This window comes from Monopterus albus, unplaced genomic scaffold (genome assembly GCF_001952655.1).
Source record: "Monopterus albus unplaced genomic scaffold, M_albus_1.0 scaffold199.1, whole genome shotgun sequence".
Lineage (NCBI taxonomy): Eukaryota > Metazoa > Chordata > Actinopteri > Synbranchiformes > Synbranchidae > Monopterus > Monopterus albus.
In genome coordinates, this window is record NW_018128079.1 from 137,432 (window position 1) to 160,074 (window position 22,643).

Genomic DNA, 22,643 nt, shown 5'->3' on the forward strand with positions numbered 1-22,643 from the left:
GTTATGTAACCTGCAGCCATCCTGCCTGTTGAATCTGGCAAAAAAAAATAATTTATATCCACTCTGTATAGCACTTTGTGTTATAAAGTCTCATGATTTGATTAAATTGTTTTTTTGTAGCTGTAGTGATCTTTGCTTAAGGTATTCAGCTCTTTTTAATAGCTGTGGAGGATGAGGCTGAAGTGACTTGTCACTGTCTCTCATTGTAGGTGTGGGACTATGAGGCAGGGGACTTTGAGCGAACCCTGAAGGGCCATACAGACTCTGTACAGGACATCTCCTTTGACCAGTCAGGAAAGCTGCTGGCTTCATGTTCAGCTGACATGAGCATCAAACTTTGGGACTTTCAGGGGTTTGAGTGCATCCGAACAATGCATGGTAAGAGATATTTACAGAAACAACAACGATTGCAGTACAGGAGCTAGTGGTTGACCGATATTGATTTATCAGTGGTCAATGTCAATGCCAATTTGTTTTTTACTTTTAAGACAACAGAGAAGGCGATGGCCAATACAGTGCTATCATTTCTTTTACCCCCTTTTGCATCAGATAAAATGCACCAATTTTATAACAAATGAGACATTTCCTGGAATTAAATGAACATTTAACCTTAATGAATTATGAAAATAAAAAGACCATTGTCTCATTTGCTACAGTCTGCGCTCAGCTTATTTAAAAAAATTATGACCAGGACTTAGCTTAAAAAAAATTTAAAATTTGTAAATACTTGTACTGTGGGCAGTAGTAGCACACACATTATTTGTCTGCTAGACACTGACTGATAGGAGAGCAGTTGTCACCTAAGAATGCCAAAAATCGTCCCGATTAATCAGTCGACCACTAACAGGAGCACCTTCTAAACTGGTGTATCTAATACACAAACTTTTGCTGTGTACATCTCGATTTAGAAATACTGCAGTGTAACTACTCCAATTGTTTTGATTTTCTCATGTTTAGTGTAATGATTGAATGTGATTTTGTTTACACATGCAGTGGTGTGAAAAAGTGTTTGCCCCCTTACTGATTTCTTATCTTTTTGCATGTTGTCACACTGTAATGTTTCAGATCATCAAACAAATTTATATATTAGTCAAAGATAACACAAGTAAACACATCATGCAGTTTTTAAATGAAGGTTTTTATTATTAAGGGAAAACAAAATCCAAAACTATATAGCCCTGTGTGAACAAGTGTTTGCCCCCCTGTCAAAACACTGGTTTATCGCACCTGAGTTCAATTTCTCTTGCCACACCTGTTCGCAATCAAGAAATCACTTAAATAGGACCTGCCTGACAAAGTGAAGTAGACCAAAAGATCCTCAAAAGCTAGACATCATGCCGAGATCCAAAGAAATTCAAAAACAAATGAGAAAGAGAATAATGGAGCTCTATCAGTCCGGAAAAGGTTATAAAGCCATTTCTAAAGCTTGGGGACTGCAGACCATATTTTACTGTTGGTATGATGTTCTTTTTCTGAAATGCGGTGTTACTTTTACGCCACACATAATGGGACACACACCTTCCAAAAAGTTCAACTTTTGTCTCGTCTGTCCACAGAGTATTATCCCAAAAGTCTTGGGGATCATCAAGATGTTTTCTGGCAAAACTGAGACGAGCCTTTATGTTCTTTTTGCTCAGCAGTGGTTTTCGTCTTGGAACTCTGCCATGCAAACCATTTTTGCCCAGTCTCTTTCTTATGGTGGAGTCATGAACACTCAGCTTAACTGAGGCAAGTGAGGCCTGCAGTTCTTTGGATGTTGTTGTGGGGTCTTTTGTGACCTCTTGGATGAGTTGTCGCTGCGCTCTTGGGGTAATTTTGGTCGGCTGGCCACTCCTGGGAAGGTTCTCCACTGTTCCATGTTTTCGCCATTTGTGGATAATGGCTCTCACTGTGGTTCGCTGCAGTCCCAAAGCTTTAGAAATGGCTTTATAACCTTTTCCGGACTGATAGAGCTCCATTATTCTCTTTCTCATTTGTTTTTGAATTTCTTTGGATCTCGGCATGATGTCTAGCTTTTGAGGATCTTTTGGTCTACTTCACTTTGTCAGGCAGGTCCTATTTAAGTGATTTCTTGATTGCGAACAGGTGTGGCAAGAGAAATTGAACTCAGGTGCGATAAACCAGTGTTTTGACAGGGGGGCAAACACTTGTTCACACAGGGATCTATAGTTTTGGATTTTGTTTTCCCTTAATAATAAAAACCTTCATTTAAAAACTGCATGATGTGTTTACTTGTGTTATCTTTGACTAATATATAAATTTGTTTGACGATCTGAAACATTACAGTGTGACAAACATGCAAAAAGATAAGAAATCAGTAAGGGGGCAAACACTTTTTCACACCACTGTATTACACTTGACCAACATTAGAGATAAGTTGTCAGAGTATGTTAGCATGACAGAGCCAAGCCTATAGTTTTCTCAGAGGCTTTCAATATGAAAAAAAAAAAAAGTTATACCATCTGAAATGTTCAGTTTAATTTTAGAATACAAAAGTCTTTCTAATGTAAGGTTAGTTTTACACTGACTTTGCACATGTTTATGACCAATTACACTCTTGATGGTCATCCAGGCCACGACCACAATGTGTCATCTGTAGCCATCATGCCAAATGGTGACCACATAGTGTCTGCCTCCAGAGACAAGACCATCAAGATGTGGGAGGTGGCCACTGGGTAAGTGAGGGAAAGCCTTGTTTCAGCTTGCCACCACCAGCTCTTATAGACTTAGACTGATGTAGTTTTACATTTTGAGCATAGTTCCATATTCAAATTTCCCCAGTAATATGGCAGACGTTTGCAATTAATTTATGCTAAAAGCTTTGACAGTTTAACTTACAATATGTACATCTGTAGGTACTGTGTGAAGACCTTCACCGGCCACAGAGAGTGGGTGAGAATGGTGCGTCCCAACCAGGACGGCTCTTTGATTGCCAGCTGCTCCAATGACCAGACAGTTCGTGTCTGGGTGGTTTCCTCGAAGGAGTGCAAAGCTGAGTTGAGAGAGCATGAACATGTGGTTGAATGCATTGCCTGGGCCCCTGACAGTGCTCACCCCACCATTCTGGAGGCCACAGGCTCAGAGGTATGTACAGCTAGTGCATCCCTGGATACTGCCATTTCAGACCTATCAAGGCATCTTTCTGATAAGTTGTATTACAGTCTTTTTGTGGCTGTTTCTTTCATTTTCCTGTCTCTGGTTTGCAGAGCAAGAAGACTGGAAAACCGGGCCCTTTTCTCCTGTCTGGATCCAGAGATAAAACCATTAAGATGTGGGATGTCAGCATTGGCATCTGCCTTATGACTCTGGTGAGTTGTCTAAGTGATGGTTTCTATTTTAGTGTCACTATTCATGAGTGGGACTGGTGGGCAATTAGTCTTGTTTCTTCAGGTGGGACATGACAACTGGGTGCGTGGGGTGTTGTTTCATCCTGGAGGAAGATTCATAGTGAGCTGTGCTGATGACAAAACCATACGGATCTGGGATTACAAGAACAAACGCTGCATGAAGACCCTGTGTGCCCATGAACACTTTGTGACCTCTCTGGGTAAGAAACGGTTATCAGTGGCATTAATTTGACATCTCCTGCTTCTCAGACATTTCAAAATAACCCTGCATCCAAGCTGTAAAAATACAGAACATAAACCCAAGATGAAATGCCAGCAGCATATGCTAGATTAAACTTATTTCAGCCTTAAGTTGAACATATTTAAATCAAGTTTATCTTCAGTGCAATGCATCTGAGCAAATGTTGACCTCTCTTGCAGATTTCCACAAGACTGCTCCCTATGTGGTGACTGGCAGTGTTGATCAGACAGTCAAAGTCTGGGAGTGTCGCTGAGTCTGCCCCTGTTTCCACCCAAACTCCAAACCCTGCCCTGAAGTCCAGCACCTCAGCCCTCTTTCTTCTATCCTGACACCTAGCCCAGCCCCTCACCTGTCGCACTCCAAACCATAGTTGACCATGGCGCTTTACCTTCTCCCTGTATCCTGCCCTCTCCTTCAACTCCTCCCTAATGGCAGTCCAGCCCTATTAAGATGACTATTGTCCTTTTATGTAAATTATTCTGGATGTAGGGTACGCTTAATACATGTCACGCAATCTCTGACACATAAACACAGTGAAAAGAAGTATTCCTTGCATGGTGAGTCAAACAAAAATTGTATACTGTTCAATTTGCCGAATTTGCATACTGTTGTCATGCCTTCCTGTTGGGTTAAAAGGTAAATATCCTTGTGTGCTGGCACAGGTGGATTTTGGACAATAGACAGTGCACAAAAACCAGTGGTGCCCCTTGTTGAAGGGGTTTAGGTTTTGTTTAATTTTGATTTGCTCCATACTTCTGTTGTTGTGGTCTGTCTCTGTGTGGATGGTGTGAGGAAAGTAAGCATAAGAGACAATGAGTTGAAACTGTCTGGGAGAAGATGACAACTTGAAGAAAAAAATGGCGCATGATGTGGCTCCCTGGTTGCATTACATGAGGTTCTGTGGGCGAGTGCACATGTACATGTGTATACATGGTGTGAGTGTGTGTGTATGTGTTTGTATAATATGACAGGAGAATCTGTTCACCATCTCTGCTCCAATGGCAAGTGGACAGAGAGGAGGCAGTTTCTCACAGACTGTATTCGTTCCTACTACTACATCTCTTTTAACAAACTTGCTTTCTAGTGGACACTCACAGGACCTTAATGATTCCTGAGCTGCTGAGAGCACAGACGTGACCCATAACCGGTGTGTTTTACAGAGGAAAAAGTGTGCTCACCTTTTGATGAGGTTTGTGTGTTGCCCAGTGCCCTCTCGCTCACTGTCTCTGCCTTGTTAACCCACTGAGGACTCCTTCACATGGGACTTTCATTCTGCTTTCTGTGGTCTCACTGCTCTCTCTACACACACATACACTCACAAATGCACATACACGCACTGTAAAAGTTGTGTATCAATATATCTGGATGTCATTGTTTGCAGTATAATAAAATAAAATTCTGTAAATAGAATTAACCTATTTGTGTGCTTTCTTTGAGGAAATGAGATGAAGGAAAACTTCTGGATGTCAGATGGGATTTACCACTGCAGAGTTTGACAGTGAGCTCAGATATTGCAGCACATCTTCAGTCCGTCCCATGTTAAATAAGTGTACACATGCTTGCCAAAGCAGCTGTGAACATAGTTGCATAGCAGTTTGTTGTACTGCACTTTCTTTAAATACTAGTGTCTTGAAACAGGCTGGTACTAAAAGCTTTTATGTCAGGTAAGGGAAATTGATTTAAATACATTTAAATCACATTTGATTGGTTTTCACTCACTTGTTGAGTATGCTTTGAGACAAGACATTCAGATTTTCTAAAACACTTTGTTTACCTTTAAGCATATTCTCAACCATGAAATTGGTATGTAAATCCTTTGTTGTGGTGCTGTAAATTTTGGCACAGTGTAAGTAAACTATAGTTCAAGCAGAAAAGTATTGTGGGGCAATGGAGGCTAATGACAGCCAGCCTGTGGCCATGAAAAATGTTAGTTTTAATTTATAAATAGGTGCGCTAATAGTTTAATATTTAGAAATGAATTGGATACTAAACAAAAACTTAAAAGCTGCTGCTGCTTCAGACTGCAAAAATAATTTTATGTATAAAAATTTGATTGTAGTGCTACAATATGAGCAGCAGTCACACTGATGCAGACAGAGGAGGGCAGATCAGTCCTGACCCAGTAGTTTTCTAATGAAAGATGAGTTGTGACATGGGGAAGGATGTGGAACAAAAAAACCCCATGGATGTTAAATGTGATGTGGATAGAAGACTATAATAACAGTTGACATTTATTTTTCAGGTGCAGCCCCCTTATACTGAGAGGCAGACAGCAGGGACAGTTCAGGCCATTTTATCAATTATGTACGGTACCCCTTTCTCCTCCTGTGCTCACACACACCTGCTCACTCACCGACACAGCAGTTATTCTTCTGTGCTGTACGGTGCCCTGGCAACAGTTGCCAGGATAGTGTGTGTGCAAGCACCACACCTTATCTGTCCTGCAGGTCTGTGAAGGTGGGGAAATGGGATGGGGAGTGGTGGAATAAAGGACAAATGCAGATCCCACAGCACAAGGTTCATGTAGTAAAAAGATACTGATAATGGGAACAGTATGGTGGACTGAAACTGGTGAGCTAGCATAGAGAAGTGACATGTGGCTTCAGGGGATGAAATAAACCTTTCACAATCTGAAACTACCACAGAGGCACTGGAGCAGAAAATTTGGCAAACATCCACCCACCACTACTCATGCCTTGTGGACACTTTCCTCCTTAGAAGCTCGCGTTCTCATTAGTGTTGCTTCCAGGTCAGCGGTTTCTCTCTCTTAATCACAGAACTGAGATGTAGCAAAGTGAGCTAAAAGTCAGCATTGAGTCAAATTATTATACAGGTGTGTAATGTTCTACTATAGTTCTCTTGAATGGTATTCTAATCTCTGAAAGACCTGAGAAGGACAGTGGGGAGGTCTGGAGCAGCACTGGACAAGGTGTGTTAAAGGATGTGGTGCTCTCTAGTGGTAGCATGTATTGAGCGGCCCACGTTCTTATAAGGACAAAACCAGCCATCTCCCTGCACTATAGGTGAGCAGTGGTTACATAGATGTCATGGAAAAGATGACATGAACATCTTGCACAAGGCAGCAGATGAGAAACATTGAAATTTGTTTTTATTACGTCTACACAATAACTAAAATCCAGAAGAAGCTTCAAAATGAAGACATTCTTGTACCGTATGTCTGTTTCTATCCAAGTCTAGACTGTAATTAGAGTTGTGGATGGGTAAATACGATGTCTTACTTAAAGCTACAGTATGTAACTTCAAAATATTTTTGTTGTATAAATCTGCTCCAAAGCTTGTCTTAATGTGGGGAGGTGCTGACGAAGCCTCCTGTGACCCAGACTCGCTGAACAGACCTGGCAGCAGTGCAGAGATTAGCTTCTAAAGGTTTTTGAGCAGGATTGACCTCTCTAACCAATCAGAGATTTTCAGTTATTTCTGCTTGATCAGTAGGTTTATTGTAGTTTCATAATGACAAATATCTGAAGAGCTGGGCAGAGCGTGGTGGAGCGTAGCAGATTGTAGTAGAGATTGTAGTGTGTAAATATCCAACAAGTTTACATTTTCAATTCTACATGTTATTGAAATTTCTGTAACTAAGTCAAGAAGATTTGTCTTTTGTGGTGCTTAATTGTAAACTTTTGCAAAAGGGATTTAAGTGTACAGAGATCAAAGGTCTCTTCAGCAGAAAGGCTCAATAGCACTCACTCTTTATAACTTTGCTTTCGAAGTATGTAGACATAATGTCCTTGCACACAAAATGCTGTGACTTGTATCCACTTTGTCATAAGTCAGATTACAAGGCACCAGACAGACTCCAGCTTCTTGTACTTTGGAGGTCAATGTAGACTCACCGCTCTACACACTTATCTCTGGTGTAGGATGTTTAACAATAGTTTAACCAATATCAAACATAAAGTGCATCTTTCAGTTAACATTACACTTAATTCATGCTTGATTTGACATAATTTCCTTCACACACACACACAAGAAAATTGACCAAAAACTTGAGATTCTTTTCCCTGGGTGTCTGGGTTACTAACTTTTGATTGTAAATTGTATCATCACATACAATACAGATAACATATGCTCAGGTTTCTCATTCGGTTGCAGCCAAACAATTTAGGAATAGTTTTTATTTGTCCCCCAACTCTGTGCTGAGTGCATTTAATCTTTGAACAGTTTCTCTGTTAATGTCTCCTGCATTGCATTGCTTCCTCTTTGTCTCTGCTCTGTAGACCCACCAGTGATGCAGCACTTCTAACTGGGTCAGCCCATCCCTGCCTCACATCCCTCCCACTCTCCTGGTCTCTCCAAGTCACCCCCCTCCCCATCCTCCTCTTCCTCTTTTTCATTTTCCTCTGCATACATCCCTATAGACATGCAGCTCATGTGCTTACCATGTGCTGCAGCTCTCTTCCCTGTTTTCACCCGCTTCTGCTTCATTCATATTCTCATAAATGCTGTCATTGTATTTCAGCCTGTTGCAAAATGACTCCCACCCCCTCACAAACACCTACACACTGAATTGCATTCCTTTTTGTTTGTTTCTTTTCTGTTCAGAAAAACCTGGTTAATTTGTTGCTGGACAGTTTAGATGGGAATGGTGTTAGTAGGTTTGTATGTGCAGGCATGGCAAGGACAGCTCTTATGTACATCTGAGTTGCTGTTTTGATTGGCCTAGATTGTCACACCCGGTGATGTGGTGGAGGATATATACAACTGAGCGGTGTCCAATCAAAGACTGTTACCATGCAGCATATCTATATCCATACAGTCATATACAAGAAATAGACAAACATAAACCAGTAATCATAACACTAAAGTAAGATGTATTTTTCTCTTAGGGAGATACATATGCTGACATAGCATTCACCACAACTGCTGTTATAATACACAACATTCAACAAAGCATGCACCAGACCATATGGAAAGAAGGAGTAGTTACAGAGAAAGGGGAAGTCCTTGTGTGCAGTGATTCAGAAAGATGTTTTAGCAGTGTGGGAGACAGAAATTGTGCGTGTGAGATGATGAAAAAAAGAAAAAAAGATGCAATAAAATAGCTAGAAGGGAAAAGAAATAAAGTACTTGATTAAAAAAAAAGGTAGATAATGGTGAACAAAGTAACATTTTTGTTAACAGTTTGAAGGTGTTCAAACAACAATTACATCATAAAGAATACATTTCAACATATTCCATTCTTTAAGTTAATAGATTGTTGCTGTCTATATGCAGTATTGTTACCATATGTATATACATTGTTTAAATTATTCTTATATTCAGTGTACAGTTAATTCTGTTCTGCATCCAAGGACAGTCATGCACCTGACTTGTACTAAGGTACAGATTGTTATAGTATGTTAATCTCACTGTACAGTGTATAAACAGAATATTTAGGTTCTAGTCTTTACTTTTTCTATTTTATTTAATCCATTTAGTTGTATATAATTTAAATAACATTTTTATTACCTCCTGCATTGTTTTTGTGCTTTATGTAAAGTGTCTTCTTTTGGGATTAATAAAGTGCTCTATCTGTCTATTCAACACATCCTTAGGTTCTTTTGGCTAACACTTGATATTGTAACACACACAATGTGACAGCATTTTAGCTTGGAAACAAAAATATATCTTTTTTTTTATTTATTTATTGTAAAGCACAGTAAACCTTATCACATAATAGTTGCTCATCTAAATGTTAATCTCAGTATGTGCTTCTAAAACACATTAACGATTTCTGTACAATAATAAAATACCATTCTTGACATTACACACCATTTCAAATGTAATGTTGCAGTATCTGTGGCTCATTACTATTTAAATAATAAAACTTATTTGAACCTTAAACACGAACCGACTGAATAATAAGAAGAGTACATGTTGATCAGATGCTCCGCCTCATACGCTAACTCCCGCCCCTCGCCTGCTTGATTGACAGCTGTGAACTCGAGACAGCAGGGTGGCCAGTCACGCTCTCGCCATGCAAATGAGCCGCGCTCGGGCCGGGCGGGTGCCCATGTGGACCAGCACCATGCCTTGTTGTTCTGCGCGCTGATTGGTCCGCTGGCGCCTGATCGGTCTTCATGTGCTGCGGGCCAGCAGCGGGAGCAAAAACACGGAGAACGGGTGAGAGCAACGGACCGTCCCTATCCTCAATCCCACCTGGATTCCCAAATACACCATGAGCCATTTTATTCCATGAGCTTCAAGGCAGAGCTTATAATAATTGTAATATCAATGGAAATTATATTTTGTCACGTGGGGAGTAGCGGTTGCCAGCACGGCGGAACAGGGAGTAATGCGGTCTCCGGGTTTACTCAGAGGCCGTAGTGATAGGGCGGGGCAGGAACTCGGGAGGGGCGGGTCTTAACGAGAACACGACTCGCCTTGTTGTGTGTATTCCCGTGCTCGCCACGCCATCTTGTTGCAATCCTATTTTTTACGTATGCGAGGATCTACTTTACGTTAGGCTGGATTAAAAATTGTCCGAAACACAGGGTACTAGAACCTTCCGTGCTGCAGGTGTGGACCGTACACATAGCGCTTCCTAGCGGTACTCACTAGCTACGCCTCGGTCTATTCCCCCTGCTGTCCCGGGCCACCGGGTCGCCTGTCGTGAGGGTTAGGATTACGCGCAATGAGCCTCTATATACTTTTGGAGGCGGCCAGATATCTGGAATGGCAAGCCCAGCAACAACAGATTACACGTGGTAAGTTGAACAGTACACTGGTGCATCGTGCTCAACAGGCATGGCCCGAAATTACAATGTATGGTAAATCCTAAACTGTCTTTTAGGGGAACGGTATCCCGTTACTATCAACGGCTTGCATTTTCAACCGACCCGCCTATGAGGAACGGAAGTGTTTGTAGTTTTTGTTTATCGTCCTGGGTTCATGCCAAAAAAAGAGCCTGAGATCAACTGTAGGCAGTTCCAGAGTAGATCATTATTGCACACATTTGTCTTCCCTTAACACGGAAACGGCTAAAGTTGTTTTTCTGAACTACTTTGCGCGCTCTCGGTGTGTGTGCTATGAAGTCGCTGAATGTAACCTGTGCACTTTATTGCAGTGCATGCATCTAATAGGTTATAATCTGTTTAAGTTGTGATGAAAGTGTTATTTGACATATCTGCTCTAAAAGAGCCCTTTCAGATTCGATTCGCTCCAGTTTTTGTCCATCGGGAACCGGCAGGGCGGTGGCGATCAGCGGCTGCTCTTTACATAATGCCCTGACATTGCTCAGCTATCTTATGACACACACTGGGGCGGGCCCTCACGCGCTCACCCCGTCACATTTGTATATCTGCGCGCGAGCATTTAAAAGATTCCTTTGTGTTTCTGCTTTGTATTTGAAAAGGATGACTAATCAATCGAGATAATGATCATTGGTAAGGTGAAAGGAGACGGGGGGCTGCTTTTTGTTTCTCCCCTCTGATGACGTGTCAGACAATCAGACCCCCTTCCCGCGTGGTAGGATCCGCCCACAGCGACCACGTGCACACTGCCCCCTTCGTTCCTTAGATACACACCTACAAGCACGCAAACACATTAAATACACACTCCTCGGCCCCGCCCTTCCCATTCAGCCTCCTGACAGTAGCGGGTCGGGGGTGGGGGGTAAGCAGGGCAAATGTAACCCCCGCTACTAACCCAGCCTCTCTCAATGCAGGGTTATGTAATTTACGTTTGTACAGGCACTTTACAATCTGGAGCAGGGTGTGTTTGTTAGTGGATCATCTCTAATAAAATCAAATATGTCCACGCGATCTCAGCTGACATCAGCTTCCACTGGCTGCACGTCAGACATCACTTTTACTTCTACTTGGCTCCTTATTTGGGATTCCATTTTAATGTGTGTCATAGTAGTAAATGAAATAAAAAGATCAGGCTGTCCACTTTTGCTCCTGAATGACATCAGTACATCCTTAAGCTTAACTAAGATTTTTACCCAGTCTGATAAATCAAGTGAAAATGGGACATGATGTCTCTCAGTTATACAGCCCTCCTCCCTGACACTGCTGGGTACAGCACTTGTTATTTCAGCTCCCTTGCCCTGTGTTGTTAAAGTGGAGAAGGTTCTAAGAAGTGTTTTTCAAATTGCACATAATCATTTCAAACAGCCAGCCATGGAGGAGCTCTCAGCTGCTAAAAGTCTGAAACTGGCAGCCTGGGAAGAGTCCATAAACAGCCAGTCATGCTCCTTGATAATGCAGCGTGCCAAATAAACATAAACAGCCAATCAGGTGTATAGTTTGGTTGCTCCCCTCAACATGCAACACAACAACAGAAGCAGCATCAAACATGAGGGAGAAGATGAGCGGAGGACATGTAGAAATTTCTGGAATGATACTAGAACTGCCACTAGATTAACAGATTAATTTATTTTCTTTAAAATGAAGCTGAAGTATGCCTGTTATTATGAGAGCCCGGAGTGAGTTTTCAAAAAGCTTGTTTTGTTAGTCCAAAGCCCACAAATATTCAGTTGTCTAGTTTCTTTTGTGACAGAGAAGGGCGTCAGCTCCTCACACTGGATAATCTGAAATCACTGAATAATGAAAAATGACTGAAGCACACAACATCAGCATATTGTGTAGTACATTAATTGGTCTGTAGACAAATCAGTTACTTGACTAATCATTTCAGATAAGATGCATAAGATCTCCGACCTTTCACTGATCAGGAGGGGTTTAGAAGAGATGACAACACCTGAATAACTGAGGACTAACATTGTAACTCCGAGGTATCACAATTAATAGTATCTGACTGGATTGCTGTCAAAATACACATTTGCAAAAGAGCAGAGAAATAGTTTTGTTGTGCATGTCATCATGACGATAGTGCCCTCTCTGGGGTGAACTATTGCCCTAGGTGAAATGAAATTGCGTCATCGGGTGTTTGCAGGCCTATGGAGAAGTGAAAGTGTTACTTAACGCGCAGCCAGGCATGTTGGCATGCTCCTTACGGTGCTGATGGCTGGGACGTGTGTTGGCGTTGTGCAGGTTTGAGGAATCCCTGGGATTCTGTTTCTGATACTGCTGTTTCTATGGTAACCAAGGATTTTCCACATATTTTTGAGTCTGCCTGCTGCAGTGTGCAATACCTACTCAGTCATACCATTAAGTCTGTCTCTGTGCATTCGCAACATGGGCACAGCATGGGAACATTTCTGTCCTAAGGTGTGTACATGTTTTATATGCTCATTCATATGTTGTTTGGTTGACCCTGGTTGACAAGTGGCTCCGACAGTCCACTAGTGCAGGAGCATGCTCAGTGCGGGTCTGGTTCAGTCACAGAGCAGTCAGAGTGGGCGGCTGTCTCAAGTCAGGAAACGGATGCAGACCTGTGCCTGATTCTCCGATGACATCATTCTTTGTGTGTGTTTCTGTTTTGTGCTGTCACAGTTGTGTTATAATTCTGGACCCAAATGCAAAACCAAGGCAAAAGAGGCTTGGTTACAGTCTGAGCACATTAAACTCAAGCTCGCACCGAGTCCAGACAAAACCAAATTACTGTTATTTTCTAATTCATGAAAAACAACATCAGACACTGTTGATGTTGTGACAGCTCAGGAGAGGAAAATAGATTCTGTGTGGTTTGATGAATGTCTTTTTTTAAAGCAACATATTGAAAACCTTGTAAAGAAACTAAGACTGAAGTTTCAAACACAGGACTAGTTTTCTCTGGAAACCAAGAAGAGGCTGGCTGCTGCCACCGTCATACCAATCTTTGATTATGGCGATTTGTCATCCACAAATGCACCAGCACAATGTCCTCATTTGTTTATCTGTGTTTATTGAGATTTATTACAAACTTAAAGTTGGCCAGACGTCTCTCTGTGCACATAGCTTATCTGAGCCTTCATATGTTGTTACCTGGATTTTAGTATTGCTTATTTGTGTTAGATGTTGTGTTGTTCAGTGTGAAACTTGTAATGCTGCTGTTGTGTCCAGGTCTCACTTGTAAAAAAAAGATTGCTAACCTCAATGGGTTTCCTGTCTCTCACAGAGGAAGAGCAGTGCAAAGAGAAGGAGCTCATCAACAGGGAGACAGAGTCGAAGCGTGTGGAACTTGTGACCTCTCAGCCAGTCAGAGCTAACCATGTCACTTGGAGCGATGACACTCACCGTCAGCAGGTGCACCACCCTCCTGCCCCTCCTCCCTCTCTCCCACCGCCACAAGTCCCCATTGCTGTCATTCCAATGGTTCCAGTTGTCACAGCGACATCCTTGGTGCAGCCCCTTCCACTTACAACGCCAGTTGCTGCAGTGGCGACATCGCTGAACTGCTCCCCACCAGCTAAGAATGCTTCCTCCCCTCCACAGCAGCAGCACCAGCAGCACCAGCAGCCGCCATCTCGCCACCTGTTGTGCGCCGCCCCCCAGGTGAAGGTAGAACCTAGTGAGCAGGTGGTGGGGGCAAAACCCAGCCAATCACAGCCTCAGGTTCAGATTCAGTACCCAACCTCCATCAGCACTAATGGCCCCAGCTCTCAGCACGCACTGGTTCCACATCAAGCTCCGCCCACATCTCAGCCGCACCCGAACGGAGTGAAGCTGGAGGACATGAGGGGGATGGAAGGGAAGAGGAGACCAGGAGGGTCAGTGTGTGTGTGTGTGTGTGTGTTTGTCAGAGTTGATAGAGTTTATGGTTGTGTTTGATTGTTTGTTTTGTTTCCAGAGCGGGGACCAGAGAGGTGCATAATAAACTGGAGAAGAACAGGTTAGCCAGAATTATGTGAACCGTTGTTGTCATTGATGTTAACTCATCAGGAAAAGGAAAAACAGCCCTGTTTTCTTTTTTGCTTGACCACCACATACACACACATTTTTGTCTTTATTACCTATGTTAAGAGTTTTATAAGCCCAAAGGTCATGAGTTTCCATAACTCGCTGTGACCCATGAAGTTCCTCTCGAACATACAGTATTTGGTATTATAACATCGATTTAAATGACAAAGATGTGGTTAAACCTCTCAAGCAAATGAGTGAATATACAAAAGACAACCATATCAAAAGTGTGACTGTGTCATTTTTGACTGTTGTCCCTCAGGCGAGCGCACCTCAAAGAATGTTTCGAGACTCTGAAAAAGAACGTTCCTAATGTTGATGAGAAGAAAACGTCCAACCTCAGCGTTCTCCGCAGCGCTTTGCGATACATACAGGTAAGGACGATTCTGATAAATATTTATTTCAGCTGTCCCAATAGTGTAAGCCTTTATACTGTGGTCCAACAATATCTTTCATCACCACTCGCTTCTCCATCTTACCCTGGTCTTGAAATGTCTGGCTCAGCGGGGGAGACGGCACGAGCTTTGGTTCTGGGTAGCTGATACAATGCCTGCTTTGTTAGCCGTTTACATTGGTTAGTCTCTTGTGACTGTGATATGGCATTCACCAAACAATGGTGAACCAGCCTATAGTGCATCATCCAATATCACAAATCACCTTAAGAACATGGCGAATACACGTGGTTTCTATATAGTAATGTCTGCTTGTCATGACAAGCTTAGAGTTTATTTTCCCTTAGAACATGGGTTTGCATTTTAAACATTTCAGTGAAATTCCTATGCAGTGGAAACATGGTGTAACTCCATCCTGTAGTTCTGGTAGTGTCATGCAGTATGAAACAGAAAAGGAACTGGTTGGCCCAACATACAAAGCTTGAGAAGAAGAAGGAGTAACATTTTTGTGGGGACAGATTTTTAGCATATGGAATGAAGAGTTAATATTGCATCTGGGGGGGATGGAGCTGAAGGTGTTGTGAGGGAGGCGACTGTGTGGCCTGAAGAGGTGCGTTTTCAGTTTATAAAAGTAGATGAGGCAGGATTTCTACTCTAGAAAAATGAAGCCCGCAGCCTGAAGCTGGATGGAGCAATTCCTTTTCTGTGGCATCAAAGCTTCATGATTTGTGAGTTTAATGGAATACGCAGTGGGGAGTCAGTGGGAGAAGCAAAATTAGGCCGTAAGATGGAAGAACTTGTTCAAAACAGGAATGGCTCAAAGATTTTAGTCCAGGGAGCATGACGTGGAGTGCTGTGAAGACGTTTGTGACAGGGGGATGCTGATGCTGATGAGCTGCTTAGTTAAAGTTGGCATGTTTTAAACATAATGCAGAGGACAGGTCATTGCATTCACCAGCCACAAAAACAAATGCCAGCAGTGTAGACTTCCAATGCAGTTCCAGGAAAAAAAAAAAATCCTATCTTTGGAGCGATACAATAATCAGTAGGTTTTATTGTGGATGAGCGACTCACTGCACCCCCCCCACCTTCTCTCTTGCCGCTCCTCTTCACACAAACCTGTACACATCGGTCACTCTCCCTCTCTCTTTGCCATGTGAGGTGTGAGCACATGGCCAGCGCAAGGCTGATGACGTACCTCACCCACTCCGATCTGCTCTGCACCTCTAGACTGCAGAGGGAGGGAGACAGTGAGAGGTATCAGGTGCACTAACGCAGCAGGGTTTTCACAGTTGTAACAGTAGTATCAGATTTCCTTTGTCTTTTAACCTCTGTCTGTATCGCCAGTTTCTTCTCTTTATCCCTGTCGGTCTCGTCCCGTGTCGCCCTGCCGTCTCTTGCCATTTAGAAGACTTGGTAGCCATAGCAACAGGCGGTAGATGGTCAGGGCACTGTAGTCAGTCTGTTTCTCCATGTTTGTCTGCATGGGAGAGTGTGTGTGTGTGTGATGTAAAAACTGAACCAATCAAATTCTGGATACGTTAGTCTTTTTGTCAGTGATTACAGATGACGGAGCACCGCTGAGACGTGTCAGAGAGTCGAGCCTTTTCATTCACTCCTGTTGGAAATTCAGATCACGTCTACTCAGATGCATACGTGATTATGGCAAAGGAAAATTATTACCACTCTTTAGACATTTTCTCTTCTGTTGTTAGAGAGGATGTGTTATAAGAGGAAGGATAAAGGAGGCATAGATTAAGTGTAGGAGGAGTTGGGGGGAAGGGGGGAGGTGTCAAGGGAGCAACGGATGGGGGGAGTAGAAGGAGAGGGAGTGTGGGGTGGAAAAGTGGAGGAGGCAGGGGTTGGGAGTGATCTGAAGCACTCAACTGGCAAACGTCCAGTCACATCTCTCCTTATGTCTAATCACCCCGGTGCTTCAGCCAGTTAGATACCTTCTTATGTTTCTCACAAACTGCTGCTCAAGCAGCCTAATCCTCAGGGAGGAGGTTGCCACGGAAACAGTTATGGGTGCAGCTGTTTCCTAGGTGATTTGCTGCAGGATTAATGGTATCTGGGTTTGTATGGGAAGACCTTGAAATTATGTGCATGGATGTACACCTTCATATTTGTAGTCCCTCTGTAGCCCATGTGAGCTGGTGTTTAGAAGAACAGTCACCGGCTGTGTGGAGCATATGTGTGTCAGTAGTGTCATGCTTCGTCTTGATGTCTTGCAGAAACTATTTCAGTGAGAGTCCATATGCAGTAGTCATCATGGAAAAGGCAGAAGTTACCATTAGCACAAAACTGTCAATATCACTAATAATTGTCAAATAAATTGATCTGAATTGCTTCATAATCATTTTCTGTCATTTCCAAAACAACCACCTCTAAAATCTGTCACTACAAATTACACGAAAAGCCTGCAAGTGTGAAGGCACATTGCGGGGAGGGTGCTGAGTGAGAGATGTTGCGTTGCTGTGTGGTGGAAGAGGTCAGCAGGCCTGGACTGGTAGCTGTTGCAAAGAGGGCTGTGGAAGTGGACAGGAGCGATGAGGAAAATGGGTTCGCATGTGAGGGGGTCACGTGCCTGTGGCCAGCTCTGCTCACTGAAGTGAGTGTCCTATAGTAGGATCATATGTCCTCAGACTCTCTTTGCCTCTGGTGCTTTCACCATGAGTTACTTTTTCTGGGTTGCACTAGTAGGACAGTGCTTTCTGCCAGGTCATTTAGTTTATGTTGACTCAGTTGATGTTTAGTTTCTAGTAGTGTGATGTAATTAATCATATTTACCAGCATCTGACTGCTTGTTGTGTACCAAGACAATTCTATAGCTGCATCTTTTCCCAACTCTCCCTCCCCTGCCCTCCTTTACCCAAACATTTCCTCCCATACGTCCCCTCTCCCTAAATCCTGCCTGGTAATCTGTGTTAATGTTCTTGGCCTGTTGTACTGTATGACGTTCATACATCAGCTGACCCACACAGAAACTGGGTCACAGAGAAGGTGCGGTGAGGCTTGGAAAGCTGTGCTTTCTCCCTCCCTCCCTCTCTCTGTTAAGTTTTCTTCCTGTGTTTTTTTTATTATTATTATTTTTGTAAAACTACACACACATGCTGCTGACTACTCAGTGCATGACAGTGTTGTGCAAGGAGTTAATACTTTCATTCAGTCATATCTGACTGCGTCCTCAGGGCTGCTGGGGCAGTGATGAAGCTGTGTGACAGTAGGACCCTCTCAAAAAGCAAGCATGACATCAAGGAATTGGGATGGGCCTAAGTAGAAAACCTTATGTGTTCAGTAATGTACAAGCTGGGAGAAATGTGGGAACAGCCAAGACTCCACAGAGAAAGGAAAGTTGGTCTGAATTCCTTTGTCTGTTGCAATGCCAGCCTCTCAAATAGTGGCCACGGTCTTTTATTACAAAAGACAAAACAAGGCCTCTGTTTCTCTTTAAACACGTCACCCTGTTTCCCTTTTTCATGATCTGCTTCTGTTAATTTGCTGTTGCTGCTATAAATGCAAACTCAACACCTCCTCCATCTGTTTGGTAGTAACAGGGATCCAGTGAGACAAGATCTTGTGCCGCATGACCTCGCAGTATTAAAATGTGATGATATTTCTCATTGAGGTGAAAAGCTGTCTCGCAAAATCAGTACATAACAGAACCACAGTCGGTGGTAAAACCTTTTACAGTGCTTGCATATTGTCTTTTACTGCACATGATAATTCATACTCAAAGCAGAACTGAAGTGACATTCATTACAAGATGCTTTTTGTTACTTTCAGTGGAATTAACGACTATTTTTCCAGTCATAATATTTTGTTAGATTTCTTAAAAACAGTATTAAAATATCGTCTTGTCTTGTTCTCGTGGACACAATATCATGTCACATCCCTAGTTCTGGTATTTCAGGGGTATAATCACCTTACTTCCCTCAAAGGCTTTATTAAAAACTTCTGCAGGAAGTGCTTCTTTAACAGTAGTTTAGCACGGAGGGGAAAAAACCAACAAAGCAGGAATAATTGTTGGTTTACTGGTGGAAATAATTCTGTGGAAATGTTAATATTATGCAGTATTTGCATGATAATGTGTGAAGTTTATGTTTCTACATCTGTTTTCTGGGGTTCAGCTGAACATATACTTTTGTTTGAGAATTAATAGAAGATGTGTGAACTATGGACAATTCATGTTTGTTTGTCTGCTATTCATGTACCTTGAATCCTCATCTGCTCTGCTGTCTGTGTGTCTTCTTGAAGACTCTGAAGAGGAAGGAGAAGGAGTATGAGCATGAGATGGAGCGTTTAGCCCGAGAGAAGATCACTACGCAGCAGCGGCTGGCTGAGCTGAAGAACGAGCTCAGTCAGTGCATGGATGTCATGGAGATCGACAGAGTCCTCCGACAGACCATTCAGCCAGAGGACGACCAAGCCTCCACGTCCACCGCTTCAGGTACAGGGAACAGACGCAACACCTTGCATGCAGATGTTCGTTTTCCCCTGCATATTTGATCCTCTTAGAAGTGCAGTAGCTGATGAGGTTTTCTTTAATAGTCATGGAGGCACAGGAGAGTAAGCAGTGATTTCAATTTAGAATTTCTGGTAACACAAATGTTCATGTACCTACCTAGAGCACATGCATGTGGCACTGTTCCTTGTGTTGCATCATGACTAGCAGTTTCCTCTCTCGTCTACAGAAGGAGAAGACAACTTTGAGCAGGACATGGATGAAGATGCCTCCACTCCTCCTGCTCCCACGTCCCTCCCCAAACCAATGCCTCCCATCTTACAAGCTCAGCCACTCCTTACCTCTCATCTGTCAATCCAGCACACCACCTTGCCTCTCTCTGGAGTCCTAACTACGCCCTCTGTCTCTGCTCCCCCTCCCCCTCAGGCCATCGCCCCAGCTCCAGCCCCTGCTCAGCCCCCTCCGCCTCCGGCTCATTCCATGCAGCCCCCGGCTGTACAGGTCCAGCCAACTGTCATCGCTCATGCTGCAGTCTCACACCCTTCAGTCATCCAGACTGTTAATCACACCCTCCCTGCCAATCACGCACATCGCCCCTTCCCCTGGCCCTACTTCCTCTACTCCTCAGCCGATCACGGCGACTCCAGTTGCAGCAGCCACTCACCAGCCAATAACCGGCCAGCCCATCGGACACATCACCGTCCACCCGGTGGCCCACCTGGGAGGCCCTCTGTCATCCCATCTCCCGACTATTTACCCCCAGGGCGTGTCAGTGTCCCAGCCCACCGTGGTGGGCCACATCACTCACACCTTCACCCATCACACCCTGCCGCATGTCCAGGGTGCTCCCCAGGCTAACACTGGAGCCCAGGTGAACAGCGCAGCCATGGTAAGCCAGGGCAGCCCGTCGCTAGGGAAACCCACAGCAGTGCTGGCCCCCCACCCCCAGCTGGTTGGACAGGCTGCCGTCCTCAACCCTGTCACCATGGTGACAGTCCCAACCTTCCCTGTCAGCACACTCAAACTGGCCTGAAACATGCAGGAGGAGAGAAGGATTCAGAACTTCTGAATGAATTTTCTCCCTCCTATCAATAATCAAAAGACACATGAATATTTAGAGATAAAACACATCAACTGTTTTTGGACACCTCATGATGAATATCTTCAGAGATATTTTGGTCACAGCTCTGTTAGGTTGTGAACAATAACATTAGAGCAGATTCAGTGGGTCAAGCCATTGTCTGTGAAAACAAGACTGTGACATTTGTCTCCGCTGCAACGACAGGAACTCAGTTTTATCTTCCTTTCTTGCCTTCTTCTCTCCTTCCTTCCCTTCTTTCTTCCTGTTTGCTCTCCTTGCTGTACAACCAGAAGCACTAACACATTAAGCTCAGCTCGCACTCAGGCATCAAGAAATGAATGGAAGTGTTCATTCACTGAAGGAAAACACGAGGGAGAGAGAGAGTCGTTTGTCATTAGGCTGTCGCTGTGCTGATGCAGTTTGTACCTGTTTTGTCTTCACATAGTCATGACGTCATGTTGGACATTGTGGTGGGATAATGTCACTGATGTGTTTGTGAGCAGGAGGAGGGAGGGAGTCTGGATAGATTACACACAGGGCTCTGATCAGCTGTGAAGTCAGTGACGTTATGCAGACAGGTAAATAGAGCTACAGCATTGTCATTTGTTTGCTCATTTATATAGCTTAAATGACATTCATAATGTCCTTCAAAATACAGAGCAGCTCCAGAAATGAGGGGAAGGATTAGGACAGGGATTGCTCGGTTTGCTTAACATACATCAGCATCTATTATTGTTTGCTTTGTGGAGACGTTGTGTCAAGAAGCAACATAAACTTTGCCTTTTAGTTACTGCACCACCATCAAACTACTGATTTAAAAGTAGAGCAACAAGTATGAGCTCAGCAGTCCGAGAGTCCTGAAACAGCCTGGAATCAAAGCAGGAAACCAAGTTAGGATTCGGATTTGGTAAAATGGGATTTTCCATATTGTTACAGTTTGAAAACGGTTGAATAAAGGTTTGAAAAAGTAATTCATGTAGCCAGTTAAATGTATAAGGACAGAAGAACGCTACTTTTTAGGCAGTAAAAAACTCGGTCAGAATTACACCTCAACATCTTCTAAGGGCTTTTTGAAACAGCAGCTATAAGGAGAAAGGCTCCGGGACCCATCTGTTACTGTCAGATTGATGTGATTCTCACTGTGAACTGACCTGGCATGATGACTTTACTGTGAGAGATCACAGTCGCCGCAGAATTGTCGTGAATTCGCCACCAACACGTTTATGAATTGGTGACATTTGGCCTATTATAGATTTTTTTGGATGCTGAATAAGAACCTGCAAGAAAAGTCTTTTTGCAGATGCCTCAAGTTTGTGTGGTAAATTTAATTTCAGAGATCACCCAGGAAAGGAAGCTGACAGTTCTGCTCTCAAAACATTCAGTGACAGGTTTTCTCATGGGCAATACTGGTTTTCCTCCTCGTCAGCCTGATGCAACAGCTCCCTCTGCTGCCGCATCTCGTACCTCATACTGATGCTACTCGCAAAACGACCAAGGGGCTCAATACAAACTTCTTGCACAAAGTCTAGAGAAATAATGAGAGTGTACAAGTTCACTGTCACCCTTGAAAACTGTTGCTTAACAAAAACCGTTTAAGCTGAGTGAAGTGATGTACTGTTATATTTCATACAGTATAGAATGTTGGTCATGTTATAAACTCCAGCACCTGAGAAGGTTGAAATAGCTCCAGAAGAGCTAGTTAGTTAACCTTAAGTGACTTTTTTTTTCTTTATGGAAAAAACCTAGTGGAGATAAGTTGTTCTCATTTGGAATAGTTTGGATATAGCACAGAAAATATTTTTAAAAAAGACTGGGGAAAGGATTGTACCAGCATAAGATCAGTTTGCTCTAGTCCACAAATGAGTTTTCTTAATTTTTAAAAGTGGGAAAATGGGTTGTGGCGCCCACTTTTCCTCGTCTTTTGTGTGTTCATGTGCGCAGGCTCCGTGGCCTATACATGTCACACCATTAAATCTCCCGTCAGTGTATGTCGTCAGTGTTATGTGGATCTGCTCCCTGCTTCTTCTGCTGTTTCTCTGTGTTGTCTGTGTATGTGACTGTATGTTTTATATTCTGTGCTATAGTTAATCCTACTGTTCCTGTAGCATGGCTGTTTTTGGTTATACAGTTTTCTCTGTGCATGATGTAGTTTGTATGTGTAGCAGGCAAGCCTTTTTTTTTTTTTTTTTTTTTTTTTAATTAGGGGGGGGTTTTTTTCTGTTTGGGTGCTATCGTGTGTGCCTATACTCTGTTTTACTGAACACTGTGACAACTCTGGCAGAACACGAACACACTGAGTGAATGGAAGAGACAAAGATTTACTCTCATAATTG

The 22,643-nt window shown here is 43.1% G+C and overlaps 2 protein-coding genes across 3 annotated transcripts in view; both read left to right on the forward strand.

Moving 5' to 3' along the window:
- LOC109970459 (lissencephaly-1 homolog B) overlaps positions 1-4,980 on the forward strand; it is a 17,962-nt gene extending 12,982 nt beyond the window's left edge. For both annotated transcript variants that reach the window (XM_020618023.1, XM_020618024.1), the window contains exons 6-11: positions 210-378; positions 2,573-2,675; positions 2,856-3,084; positions 3,207-3,308; positions 3,391-3,547; positions 3,768-4,980. In XM_020618023.1, coding sequence (XP_020473679.1) covers positions 210-378; positions 2,573-2,675; positions 2,856-3,084; positions 3,207-3,308; positions 3,391-3,547; positions 3,768-3,841 — 834 coding nt within the window. In that variant the 3' untranslated portion in view covers positions 3,842-4,980. The remainder of the gene's footprint in view (positions 1-209; positions 379-2,572; positions 2,676-2,855; positions 3,085-3,206; positions 3,309-3,390; positions 3,548-3,767) is intronic.
- A 4,275-nt stretch (positions 4,981-9,255) lies between these two features.
- Positions 9,256-22,518, forward strand: mntb (MAX network transcriptional repressor b). Its single transcript, XM_020618052.1, is given in 7 exon segments — positions 9,256-10,295; positions 13,591-14,182; positions 14,263-14,304; positions 14,635-14,746; positions 19,022-19,214; positions 19,459-19,807; positions 19,809-22,518. Coding segments are annotated over 7 exon segments (1,815 nt in total). The 5' UTR covers positions 9,256-10,222; the 3' UTR covers positions 20,263-22,518.
- Positions 22,519-22,643: the final 125 nt, after the last annotated feature.